This window comes from Schistocerca americana, chromosome X, assembly GCF_021461395.2.
Source record: "Schistocerca americana isolate TAMUIC-IGC-003095 chromosome X, iqSchAmer2.1, whole genome shotgun sequence".
In the NCBI taxonomy this organism is placed as follows: Eukaryota; Metazoa; Arthropoda; class Insecta; order Orthoptera; family Acrididae; genus Schistocerca; species Schistocerca americana.
Genome location: NC_060130.1, coordinates 906849275 through 906863358, shown reverse-complemented (window position 1 = coordinate 906863358; position 14084 = coordinate 906849275). Strand labels below are relative to the sequence as shown.

Sequence of the window (14084 nt, the reverse complement as noted above, 5' to 3'; positions counted from 1 at the left end):
ATACATAAAATACACTCCTGGAAATGGAAAAAAGAACACATTGACACCGGTGTGTCAGACCCACCATACTTGCTCCGGACACTGCGAGAGGGCTGTACAAGCAATGATCACATGCACGGCACAGCGGACACACCAGGAACCGCGGTGTTGGCCGTCGAATGGCGCTAGCTGCGCAGCATTTGTGCACCGCCGCCGTCAGTGTCAGCCAGTTTGCCGTGGCATACGGAGCTCCATCGCAGTCTTTAACACTGGTAGCATGCCGCGACAGCGTGGACGTGAACCGTATGTGCAGTTGACGGACTTTGAGCGAGGGCGTATAGTGGGCATGCGGGAGGCCGGGTGGACGTACCGCCGAATTGCTCAACACGTGGGGCGTGAGGTCTCCACAGTACATCGATGTTGTCGCCAGTGGTCGGCGGAAGGTGCACGTGCCCGTCGACCTGGGACCGGACCGCAGCGACGCACGGGTGCACGCCAAGACCGTAGGATCCTACGCAGTGCCGTAGGGGACCGCACCGCCACTTCCCAGCAAATTAGGGACACTGTTGCTCCTGGGGTATCGGCGAGGACCATTCGCAACCGTCTCCATGAAGCTGGGCTACGGTCCCGCACACCGTTAGGCCGTCTTCCGCTCACGCCCCAACATCGTGCAGCCCGCCTCCAGTGGTGTCGCGACAGGCGTGAATGGAGGGACGAATGGAGACGTGTCGTCTTCAGCGATGAGAGTCGCTTCTGCCTTGGTGCCAATGATGGTCGTATGTGTGTTTGGCGCCATGCAGGTGAGCGCCACAATCAGGACTGCATACGACCGAGGCACACAGGGCCAACACCCGGCATCATGGTGTGGGGAGCGATCTCCTACACTGGCCGTACACCACTGGTGATCGTCGAGGGGACACTGAATAGTGCACGGTAGATCCAAACCGTCATCGAACCCATCGTTCTACCATTCCTAGACCGGCAAGGGAACTTGCTGTTCCAACAGGGCAATGCACGTCCGCATGTATCCCGTGCCACCCAACGTGCTCTAGAAGGTGTAAGTCAACTACCCTGGCCAGCAAGATCTCCGAATCTGTCCCCCATTGAGCATGTTTGGGTCTGGATGAAGCGTCGTCTCACGCGGTCTGCACGTCCAGCACGAACGCTGGTCCAACTGAGGCGCCAGGTGGAAATGGCATGGCAAGCCGTTCCACAGGACTACATCCAGCATCTCTACGATCGTCTCCATGGGAGAATAGCAGCCTGCATTGCTGCGAAAGGTGGATATACACTGTACTAGTGCCGACATTGTGCATGCTCTGTTGCCTGTGGTTCTGTCAGTGTGATCATGTGATGTACCTGACCCCAGGAATGTGTCAATAAAGTTTCCCCTTCCTGGGACAATGAATTCACGGTGTTCTTATTTCAATTTCCAGGAGTGTACAAGGGGGTATCCAATAACTTTTACAGTTTAAAACATTATTTCCCACATTTTACACCTTTTTTTAAGTCCCTTGAAAAGTGTAAAAGCAGAGTTTCACTGTAATAATGTTGCTGAGTGGTGCGAGCAGGAGAGGAAAAATAGTGTTTCTCACCCTCTCACTACGCAATGTGGTTCAGTGATTATCACATTGGATTTGCATTCGGGAGGACAATCATTCAAATTTGCGTCTGGCCATCCAGAGATATATTTTATGTGATTTAGGTAAATCACTACCCGCAAATGGCAGGGTAGTTTCTTTGCAGGGGTAGAGCCAACTTCCTTTTTGGTCCTTGAAGCAAGCAATCTTGTACTCTATCTCTAAGGACCTTGATGTCGATAGGATGCTAAACCCTTATCTTCCTTCCACCTTTTTTCTCTCAGCCCATGAGATGAACTGTAATGTGCACAGGAACAAGCTTCAGCACAGATAGAGGAGTTTGGACATTTTACAGAGATAATCGTGGAAAGTAACCAGAAACTCCTGGCAAAAAGAGGTAAATTGCAGTTCAAATTTTTCAGTTTAACAGTGCTTTGAAACTGCCTTTCCCCGTGTCTGAAGTACCATGCAATCTTAATTATATTTGTGTGTGTAAAAGCACTGTTATTGATTGTAGGAATTCCTTGCACTGTTTTCCTTACAGGGAGACTTTTTGAAACCACGTATGTGGCTGTTGTGTAGGTTAGAGTCCCAGGTATTATCACACCTTGCAGTTGTTTACCCTGGTGGGCCCCAATTTATGAATAATCAGCAAACAATAATTTCCTGTGATTTACTACATGACCAAAGTTGCAGTAGTGACAACATTTATTGAATCCCCTCTGTAGCATAGGGGATAAGTTATTTAGCTGGTATGCCAAAGGTAGTTGTAAGAATTCCAACCATGTGACATTGTAAATCTAGATTATCCACACCTACTCTGAAGGAAATAAAGAAACAGATAATAAAGCTAAAGAGGAAATTAAGTCCAAGAGGATATGGAATCCCGGCAGAAGTCATTCAAGCTGGAGGGCAGAGGCTTCACAAGAGAATTCATCAACTAATCAAGAGGATATTGATTGTGGAGCTGATCCCAGAAAATTGGAAGACAGTAGCCATCTGCCCTATACACAAAAAAGGCAAAAAAATGGACTGCGCCAACTACATATTAATTGCCCTCCTGAATGTCTGCTATAAGATCTCGTCCAACTGTACATATGGTAGAATCCAACTATTTGCGCAAGAAATGACTGACAAACGTCGTGAAGGTTTCAGAAAGTGCTGTTCAACTTCAGACAAAGTCTGTGTACTGTGACAGCTCACTGTGAAGATGTGGGAATATGGTAAGAGACCTTCACGTGCTCTTCATAGATTTTAAGAACATATATGACTGCATTCACTGGGAGAGCCAGATGAAGTGCCTAGCAGAGTTCGTATTACCCAAGAAACTTGTCAGCTTAATGAGAGTTTGTTTCACTGTTTAAGAAGGCAGAGTGAAACTTGGGAACCAAGTCACATAGAGCTTTAATGTAAACACAGTGTTGAGACAAGGAGATGGGGCATCACCAATATTGTTCAACCTGGTGCTCAAAAAGGTAATTAGGGAGGCTTTCCATAAGAATTTTGAAATGATCCAGGTAGATGGCGAGAAAATAGCACATCTTGCATTTGGCTACAACATGATCTTGTTGCCCAGATCTGAGCAAGAATTTATGTGGATGAGTAACAGCGTGGAGACGGCAGCAAGCATGCTCTCTCTCTCTCTCTCTCTCTCTCTCTCTCTCTCTCTCTCTCTCCCTCTCTCTCTCTCTCTCTCTCTGTTTAAGAATGAATCAAAGACTGAGTAATTTGTGATGAGCAGGACACATGCTTATTCAAGAGCCCCACTCCAGCTACTGGTAATAGGAACCTAATACTACAAAAGGTTCATAATTTTAAATATCTGGTGGTAACCTTTATAGAGCATGGATTGTGTCAGGCAGAAATCAAAGGAAGGATCCAAGCCATAAACCAATCATACTTTAAACGGAGTCAGCTGTTAGTCATGCAGTCTCTCAAGGAATTTCTGACTCCAGCTGTACGAAACAATTATCCCAGCCTGTGGAGCTATGTGGTCATGGAAAAAACTTAAATAACCATCTTGTGCTTGAGTCAAAAGTGTCAAGAAAGATCTATGGTCTGGTACAAGATGACATCTCTAGGGCAAGGAGGATCTGACATAATTGTTAGCTGGATGGTATGTATAACAGACCAAATATTGTAGGTCTGATGAGAACCAAAAGGCTTATATGGAGAGGGTGGCATATTGTTCATTGTTCGGATGGATAAACACCAATGACCTTTGAAATCCATGAATTTTACCCCCACCCTCATGAAAGAAGACCATGTGGCAGACCAAAGAAAGGTGGAAAGACTTGCTGCAGAAGATGGAAGGACTTGCTGCAGATCAGCATAGAGGGCGACTATGGATGGAAAGCAGGAAATAGAACCCAGTGGAAAAGAGCCTTGTAGTTGTCTGCAGTCCTCTGGACCTGAATACATAAAGTTAAGTAAGAAAGTGGGTAAAAGTTCCATCACATGTCAATATTTTTGCCTATTTATAGAAATGACAATCATCATGAGAACTGATGTGGAATTGGTAGCAACAAGCAGAATTATTCAACATGAAACTGTAAATTTTGATTTCACAAATCCTATAAGCTTTAGTTATGCTCCTGTCCCAGGTTTCACTTGCATAGATCCACAATAAACAGCAGTTAACAGGTGGTACGGCAGCCAGCAGGTGACACCATCATCATTGAGTAGAACATGAATTGATATGTGAGTGCAAGTGTCGTGCCTGCACTGTGTAACGTACGAGCAGCCTGTCCCCCCCCCCCCCCCCCCCCTCCTCCTCCTCCCTGTGCCTCGCCCCTTGGCAGCCCATGTGCTGGAAGTCAGTAAGCAAAGCTTGATTCCTTTACCCTCCACACCCACCTCTGGTCTTCTCCTTGTGAACAGATTACATCTTGTAACTGACTGCAGGGGGTAACAGACTCTGCATAGCTGGAACAGGCAGTATTTCTGCCTGCTCAGTCCACCATTGTTTCCCCACGCACAACAAGGAAGTAGCTCGTTGTTGATCATTGACGTGTTGAAATCTAGGTCGCCGGGCTACAGGCTGCTTCTGCGGTATCAACTGGGTTACCATTCTGGCATTCTTGCTGTGCTGTCACAGTTATCTGCAGCATTGTGCAGAAGAATGCTGTGCTAGTGTGCACCTTCTTCCCTCCTATAAGGCTTCTTGCATCAGCCCATGGTGACATTTTTGTGCTGACCCAGCCATGTGTTTTCAACACCCAAGTGAGAGAAGCCATGGCGCAGTAGTGCAGATGTCTGCAAAGCTGTCAAGTTGGTCTATTTCAATGGGTACCACAAATTACAGGATTTTATGACACAAATGAAGAGGCTCATCACAGCTTTAATAGTGTTGTATTGAAGCACAATCTCTAGTCACCAGAAAAAGTTATATTACATATTAGGCCATGTCTGTTGTGGGATTTCTTCGGATGCCTAAAACTGGAGATGTTACCTATTTTACAAAATTAAATGTCACACATGACCTTCAAATTAGTGCAGTGGTATATTTTGCGAATATTCATCTGTTGAACATATCAAAAACTACTAAGTTCAAATCGGTGTCATAAAAATATATCATACTTTAAGCATAAATATGGAATTATTAATCCTGTTTTCAGTGTATCACATTAATGTCTGGAGAAAATGTTGCCCTGGAGTGTGTTCCATCTGTAGTTTCCCCATATGTGGATAACATCGATGAATGTTAAACTGTCACTTCCTTTCTTTTTTTTCCTTGATTGCTCTCTTACAGCCTTGTATTATTGGTTGTGAAGACTGCTGAAGCATTAGCTGTTGACGTAGTAACCAGATTCACGTAATACTAAGAAGAAGAACAAGAAGAAGAAGAAAAGGAAGGAATGAATTTTAGAGTTTAACATCGTGCCGAAATGAGTAGAGATAGGACAGTAAGAAAAATGAGTTCATTAATACTTCTCATTTCTTTCAGGTTGGATCCCACAAAGTGAAGATGTCACGAGGATTTGAAGCATCTGCACCTGTTTTTGATAGGCATATGAAAATGATGAAACAGCGTTATGGGAACCAGTGCATTGTCAATTTGCTTGGATCTAGTCTCATTGGAAGTAAAGAAGGAGAAGCTATTTTGAGCCAGCTGTTCCAGGTAGTTTTTATTGACCTTCCGTGAAAGTAGCACCAATTGTAAAAATTACTCAAAAGTTAATTTTTGTAAACCAATGAGAACATTTAGTATTTTCTACATTTTTTAATATTACATATAGTTTGTATTTTGCTACCCTGAAAATCTAAGCAACTGCAGCTGGTGCATAGTTAAAATTGATTCATATATTGTGCCAGTTACTAAATAGTTCAATCATATGAATGCAGACCACTGCACTTTATGTTTGTGCTGTAATAATGCACTTATGCAATTTGTCTTTCAGGTGTAGTTAGTTTTGAGACAGGTTAATATACAAGGTCTGTTCAAAAAATTTTGGAAATTTGTCCACAAAATTTTTGTAGGCTTACTGTTTACTTATTGTGCATGATCTTCTTCAAAATATTCTCCTCCACAATTGATACATGGTTCCCAACGCCGTTTCCACTTTCAGAAGCAGTCTTGGTATGCCTCATGCTGGACCTATTGTTGCAAATCTTCATCCTTTCAATGGGGTTTTCAACTTCGGAAATAAAAAAAAAAGTGTGCATGGCCAGGTCTGGGAGTACGGAGAATGAGACAGCACAGTGATTTCAATTTTTGTACAATTATCACACACCAACAGAGTTGAATGTGTGGGTGCATTATTGTGATGCAAGAGCCATGAATTGTCTTGCTATATTTCAGGCCATTTCCTTCTCATTTTCTTGCAGGCGTTGCAACACGTCCCAACAGTACCATTGATTAACAGTTTGTCCCTGTGGCACAAATTCATGATGAACTAATCCTTCAAAGCCAAGGAAAACTATCAGCATGGCTTTGACGTTTGACCTGATTTGGTGAGCGTTTTTTGGTCTTGAAGACCCTTTTCTAACCCATTGTGAAGACTGAACCTTGGTCTCAACATCATGATCGTAGACCCACTTCTTATCACCAGTTATGATTCTCATAAGAAACGTCTCATTTGCAGTTGCGCAATCCAAAAGCTCTTCACAGATTGTGAGGCAAAGGTCTTTCTGGTCTTAACTGATGAGCCGTGGGACAAATTTGGCGGCAACACGATGCATTCCAAGATGCTGTGTCAGGATTTCATAACATGATCCAACTGAAATGTTACTTTCTTCTGGAATCTCATGGACAGCCTGTCTTCAGTTGGTACGCACAATTTTGTTGACATTTCTAACATTAGTATCGTCGGTAGACGTCAAAAGGCATTCTGCCATTTTTAAACTGTGGGAACCATTTGTAACACTGAGTGCAGTTTAAACATTCATCACTGTAGGCTTACTGCATCATTTGGTGTGTTTCTGTAAAGATTTTCTTGAGTTTCACGAAAACTTCTCGAACTCTCCATCTCGAAATTCGCAAACTGAGAGACCCAACTTTCTACTCAATACAGTACTGAACAATAGCTAACTGACATACAACAATGAAACTTCCAGCAGTTACACATTAAACACAGGTGTGTCCAGGAATGCCAACCGCATTTAGCTCCAACACACCATTGGTGCATAATCACGAATGTTCCTGAATTTTTTTAACAAGCCTTTTGCAAAACAATTTGTACAAAATGATTACAAGCATATTTCCTTAACAGTAATTTTCATGGTTTTCTTAGTAGACTGCATGAAAACTTTTGTTGTACATCTTGGCAGATGATTTGTTCTGAAACTTGCTGTAGGTCTTTAAGAAAAGAGTGTCAGCATAAACTACTGTGTATTATTTTGTATGTTAAGACTAAATAAGAAGTCAAGGATAGTAAACTGTGTTGTCCATAAAATACTCTTGTATAAGTTGTGATATAACAGACTGAGGGGATAAGCTGTCTAAATATTGCATGTGTATCTGCAAAATAGGAAGCAATAGGTTGTTCTTCAGTTTAAAATAATGACGAAGATTTTCAAGCAGACTTTGGTGCTGTATATCCTGGGTGCTACAAATTTTCTATTGTTCCTCTGATAATGCCAGTATGTGATATAAAAGATAAAACTGAAATACAAACATCAAAAACAGATTACTGCATATATATATATATATATTGGAGAAAAAAGCTCACAACATAATCCATTGAGGAACTGATGGTGACTCTGCAATAGAGGATGATTATGCTACATAATTTCTTTTGACAGTTTTGCACTTTACCATATTTTCTCCTTGTAAACCTGAATGGCCTAAATGCATGTTCTCATGTATAATTTCCTGAATTAATGTATTTCTTACAAAAATATTATGTGTGTCAAAGTTCTTTATTTTATGAAGAATAAAGCTGAAAATTGACCAGCAGTAATGTAGCACTGCATTATAGCTCCATCATATGCCACTCATATAACATATTACTGAATATATGACTCATCCTTTCTGTGAATTTTTGCTGTGGTCACAAATAATAGTTCCATTTAAGAAAAATTGTAATAAACATTCCCCAATTGTAGGGTACTACAGCAAAATCCAGCAACACACCATTCTCTTGTTGGGAAATCTCAAAATAATGGTCCTACTGTTGCAGGTGAAGTTTGGCTAAGTGTTATATGCTCAGTTGACCCTATGATTTTTTTTCTGCCATGTATCACTTATTTCGTCTCTGGCAATGATTTATGTATGTGAAAAATACCCAGGTTTGGAGTACATGTTACACTTTAGATATCTGAATCTGTCAGCTGTTAAGTCTAAGGATGGCAGGGGCATACCACCACCAATAGATCCATGCAGAGTAAAGTCCTGTACTGTTCAAAGCAACCTTTAGATTGAAACTGACATTAGTTTGTTGCAAGTGTAGGAGCAGTAGCAGTTATCACATAGTACATACAACTAGGTTATTGGAAGATACAATACTGGCAAGATACTTACTTGTCGCCTGTGCTGAGGTTGTGCTCAAAATATTCATTTCCGAACATAAGCAGAAAGCTGTTCCTCCTTCTGATAAAACCTGATCCTTAGATGTACTTTCGTATTTCAGATTGTCACCTAACTGTCCTGGAAGCTAATACTGCCTAGTCTGTAACAGTTCACAAGCTACTTGTACACCCTAATGAACACAATGGCACTCACATCAGGGGGTTTGGCTGGTTTTGATTTCCTTTGTTTAAAAGGGGAGAGGGGGGGGGGGGGGGCAAACGAAAGTTAGTGCATTTAATCTCTTCTATGAACTGCAGATGTTTATGTACAATAAAAACAATTTTAAGAGCAAAATTGATATAATTTTTGGATGATTATCCCAAATAGAATTTTTGGAATAACCATATTTAGCATACATTGAATGTAATAGTAAGATATCGCTGATGTAGTAGTTTAACATATAGGGAAGTGCCTGAATAATCATAATTACAATAAGGACATTTCGTCACAAACCCTTATAATGCTGTAAATACTGGTGATTATTCTTGAGTGTTGTGGGAAATATATTAATTTGCACTGTCTCACTTATTATTCAATGTATGTTATTGACCAAGGTTATTAAATATCAGTTTTTTGAGAAATAAAATGCTAGCTGACACATAATATACTTTTAACACCTATTTTCAGTCATTGAATTTTGATCTTACTGAGATTTCTTTCTTTTCTGCCCCTAGGCTCATCATAAGTCTTCAGAGCATGCCAAAGATGTTCCACATATTGTGTTTGACTACCATCAGGAGTGTCGTGGTGGAAACACAAAAAATCTTTCAAAACTCAAATCCAAAGTTGAATTATATTTGAAGTCATTTGCTCTTTTTTACATGAAGGATGATCAAGTTATAAGGTATGAATCTTTTCAAATTCATTCTTGCGTTGATATGCATATGTGAGATTTTGCATTGAAGCATTTCCATACCTCACTCAATCATCCCTACCCAACCCTTCTATACAATTTAAGTTCAGTTATTTAATATTGTTTGGTTACATATCCATGTTAGAAAGTTGCTGCTAAAAAAAGGGAAGCATGTATGATTTAAGTGAAGTCTAAATGTAGGTCAAAAACAAAAGCATTACAAAGCCAAAATAAACATAAGGATAATAACGCAGAAACATTTATAGTGAGGCTCAAAAGATGTTGGATGAGTCGCTTATGCACAGGTACACAACTAAACTTGAAACCAATGTCCTGTACCAAATAAATGTGGTATTTATACCACAGAGTTCATAGCCATACATAGAGGACTACAAAATGTAATGACTTTCCCGAAACAGAATTTCATTATGTGCAGTGATTCCTTGAGTGAATTGCAAACAATAGACGAATGCTATCCTAAACATTAGTTGGTCTCTGCCAGCTATGATCAAGTTTATGCTCTACGCAATACAGTGATACCCTTTCTTGGGCACTGAGTCACATCAGCATTCGAGGTAATGGGGTGGCTGACAAATTAGCCAAAGGTACAGTGGGGACGGAAATACTCAAACTAGATATTCCAAGGGTTGACTTAAGGACACACATTTGACACCATATCATGAAGAAATGACAAGGTAACACATAATCCGATAAACTACAGACCATCAAACACACCACCAATGTCTGGCAGGCATCACTACAGAGCTCAAGAAGAGAAGGTATTGCCTTATGCTCTCTCAGAATTGAACATATCAAAATAACTCATGAATTTCTACTGTGACAATAAACACTGCAGTGCGCATGTGGAGAAACATTAACAGTTTATAACATCCTCGATGACTGTGCCGATAGCAAAGTCCTGTGACATTAATTAGACCTAGGACAATATCTGTCATAGATTGTCGCAGATGATGAAATAGCATAAACTTTGTGCTACACTTTCTCTGAAGGAGCAGATATTATGACAAGTTTTAAGACAACACCATTATATGTCCACTTAGGGGCTCTTTGTGGGAAGGGTGGGCCCCTCACCACCAATTTATAGCCCACGGGCACAACCCAGTCTGTTCTTCACACCTGAACGTGCCATGGATGACAAAATATATTTGCTTTTATCTCGTAACATAAGATACTAACTACGTATATCTCATTGCCATTTTAACTGTTATGCAGTGGTGCATCGGTTAGCACACTGGACTCACATTCGGGAGGGCGATGGTTCAATCCCGCATCCGGCCATCCTGATTAAGGTTTTCCGTGATTTCCCTAAATTGCTCCAGGCAAATGCCAGGATGGTTCCTTTGAAAGAGCATGGCCAACTCCCTTCCCTAATCCGATGAGACCGATGACCTCGCAGTTTGGTCTCTTCCCCCCAAACAACCCAACCCAACTGTTATGCAATGAAAATTGCAGATCTCTGGTTACCACAACAGAGGCAATGAGGATCTCGCCCTTTGTGCTCCTGGCCTAAAAGTAGTGATGGTACAGGATGGGATGAAGGCCAAATTAATGTTCTGTTGATATCAAAGGCATTAGATAATGGAATATTAGCTCAATTGGACAGGTGTTGGGGAAGGAGTTGGCTGTGACTTTTTTGTTAGGCCCATCCTTGCATTTGGAGAGAAGTGTGTTGTGGAAAGCATGCAAACTGAAATTGTTATGAATGGTGTGGGATTCTGAACCCAGTATTTCCTGAAGAAGTAAAATGAATTAACCATGGCACCATCTCACCTGGTTACCGCAAGGCTAGTTTCAGTATTAAAATGTGAGGAAAGAATAATGGATTATTTAGGAATAAAGGAGACGGCTCACCACAGAAGCGCTGTGCTGTGTTGTAAACAGATACACACACAAAAGGTACAGAGCTTTATTTTGCTAGCTTTTACGTGCCCCCCCCCCCCCCCCCCCCCCCACACACACACACACACACACACACACTCACACACAAATGCCTGCCTGGACTGAGGTGGGGATGCAGTATGAGGTGGGGTGAGGAATGGAGAGGCCGCAGGCAGGGTGGGAGGGGGTTGGGGGGAAGTGTCTAGCGGCTTTTTGGAGAGTGGGGAGCTGTCCATGGGCTAGTGGGGGAAAAGGAAATGGGTGTTACACACACACACACACACACACACACACACACACACACTCTATTTGTTGGGGGATGGGCAACACAGCAAGTTACCTTAAGTTTAGTCCAGGAAGGTTACAGGAGCAAAGTATGTGCTATAAGGATAGCTCCCATCTGCACCGCCCAGAAAAACTGGTGGTGGTGGGGAGGATCCAGATGGCACCGGTTGCGAAGCAGCCATTGAAATCTCACATGTCGTGCTCTGTTGCATGCTCTGCCACTGAGTCGTCCACCTTGTTTTTGGCAACAGTTTGACGGTGTCCGTTCATTCTGGTTGATAGCTAGTTGGTTGTCATACCAATTTAAAACACTGTGCAGTGGTTGCAGCAGAGCTGATGTGTAACATGGCTGCTTTCACAGGTGGCCTGGCCTCTGATGGGGTAGAATAAGCCTGTGACAGAACTGGAGTAGGATGTGCTGGGCGGTTGGATAGAGCAGGGTCTTGCACCTGGGTCTTTCACAAGAGTATGATCCTTGTGGCAATTATCCAAACCCTAGCCTCCCACATTAAAGATACCAACCACTTCCTGCACTGGCTCTCCACCATCCCCACACCTTTACCTCCTGGGACCCTACTCGTCACTGTAGATGCAACCTCCTTATACATCAGGATCCCTCATGCTCATGACCTTGCTGCAATTGAACACTCTCTCTCCCAACGCCCTGCAGATTCCAAACCCATCACTTCATTCCTTAATCAGCTACATCCTAACCCATAACTACTTCACATTTGAAGGGAAGGTATACAAATAAATTCTAGGCCCAGCCAAGGGCATCCGAATGGCACCCTCCTGTGCCAACCTCTTCATGGGCCACCTAGAGGAAACATTCCTAGCTTCCTCAAACGCCTGGTGTGGTTTAGGTTTATTGATGACATCTTTATAATCTAGACCCAAGGCCAGGACACCTTATCCTCATTCCTCCACAATCTCAACACCACCTCTCCCATCCACTTCACCTGGTACTCCTCCACCCACTGTGCCACCTTCCTAGATGTTGATCTCTCCCTCTCAGATGGCTCCATCCACATCTCAATCTACACCAAACCCATGAATCACCAACAGTACCTGCACTTTGACACCTGCTACCCCTTCCACACCAAAAAATCTCACCCATACAGCCTGGCCACACGTGGCAGATGCATCTGCAGTGATGAGAACTCTATTGCCCAGTATGGTGAAGGCCTCACAAAGGCCTTTACAGATGGGCAGTACCCCCCAGACTTAATACACAAACAGATCTCCTGTGCCGTGTCCCCACAAACACCTGATCCTCGCATCCATCCCAAGAACCAACCACAAAGAAGTGCTTCCCTTGTCACTTAATACCGCCTAGAACTGGAGCAACTGAACCACGTCCTTCGTCAGAGCTTAGATTATCTATCATCATGCCCTGAAATGGGGGACATCTGACCAAAGATACTTCCTTCCCCTCCCAGAGTGGTTTTCCACTGCCCACCCAACCTCCACAGCATCCTAGTCCATCCCTATGCCACTCCCACCTCCAGTTTCCTGCCACAGGAATCATACCCTTGTGGAAGACCCAGATGCTAGACCTGCCCTATTCACCCACCCAGCACCTCCTACTCCAGTCCCGTCACAGGCTTATCCTACCTCATCAGAGGCTGGGCCAACTGTGAAAGCAGCCGTGTTATATAGCAGTTCTGCTGCAACCACTGAACAGCATTTTACATTGATATGACAACCAACTAGCTGTCAACCAGAATTAATGGCCAAACTGTAGCCAAAAACATGGTGTGTGTGTGTGTGTGTGTCCGTGTCCGTGTGTCCACACCTTTCCCATTATTCCTTCCCCCCCCCCCCCCCCACCCCCCCCAATACATGTCATCTGGTTGTGTGCTGCCATCTCACACCATAGTCTATGAAATCGACCGCAACCATAGCTATCCCAGGGACAGCTCCCCACTTTCCCATGAGCTGCTAGATGCTTCCCCCCAACTCCACCCCTGCCTGCTGCCTCTCTCCATCCCACACTCCACCCCACACAGCACCCTCACCTCAGCCCAGTACACTCACCATGGGCCAGGAAAGAGCTGGCAGTCGAATGAGCACAATGTAGGGAGACGTGTGTGTGTGTGTGTGTGTGTGTGTGTGTGTGTGTGTGTGTGTGTGTGTGTGCGCGCGCGTGCGCACGCACCCACACATCACTACAGATGTGTGCATGCACATATGCATGTTTCTTCTACAGTTTGAGAAAGGAATTCAATTGCGGAAGCTAGCAAAGTAAAGCTCTGTACCTTTTGTGTGTGTATCTGTAGACGATGCAGTGCTTTTGCCTTTAGGTGAGTTGTTTCCTTTATTCCTAAATAATTCATTATTCTCAACCAGATCCTTCCGTACATTATAATCTGCACTGGACATGTGCAGTATTGGCACTGTTGTCAGAGAAATTCTGTCTGACAGCGAGTTCCGTGTATCGTTAGTGCAAGATGTGAACCCAAGTTTTTAGATTGGCACA

The 14084-nt window shown here is 43.1% G+C and overlaps 1 protein-coding gene across 1 annotated transcript in view; it reads left to right on the top strand.

The window, feature by feature from the left end:
* LOC124555696 (synaptojanin-1) overlaps positions 1-14084 on the top strand; it is a 135064-nt gene that overhangs the window by 24730 nt on the left and 96250 nt on the right. Inside the window, exons 6-7 of the mRNA XM_047129701.1 lie at positions 5506-5679; positions 9243-9412. Of these exons, the coding sequence (XP_046985657.1) occupies positions 5506-5679; positions 9243-9412 (344 nt within the window). The remainder of the gene's footprint in view (positions 1-5505; positions 5680-9242; positions 9413-14084) is intronic.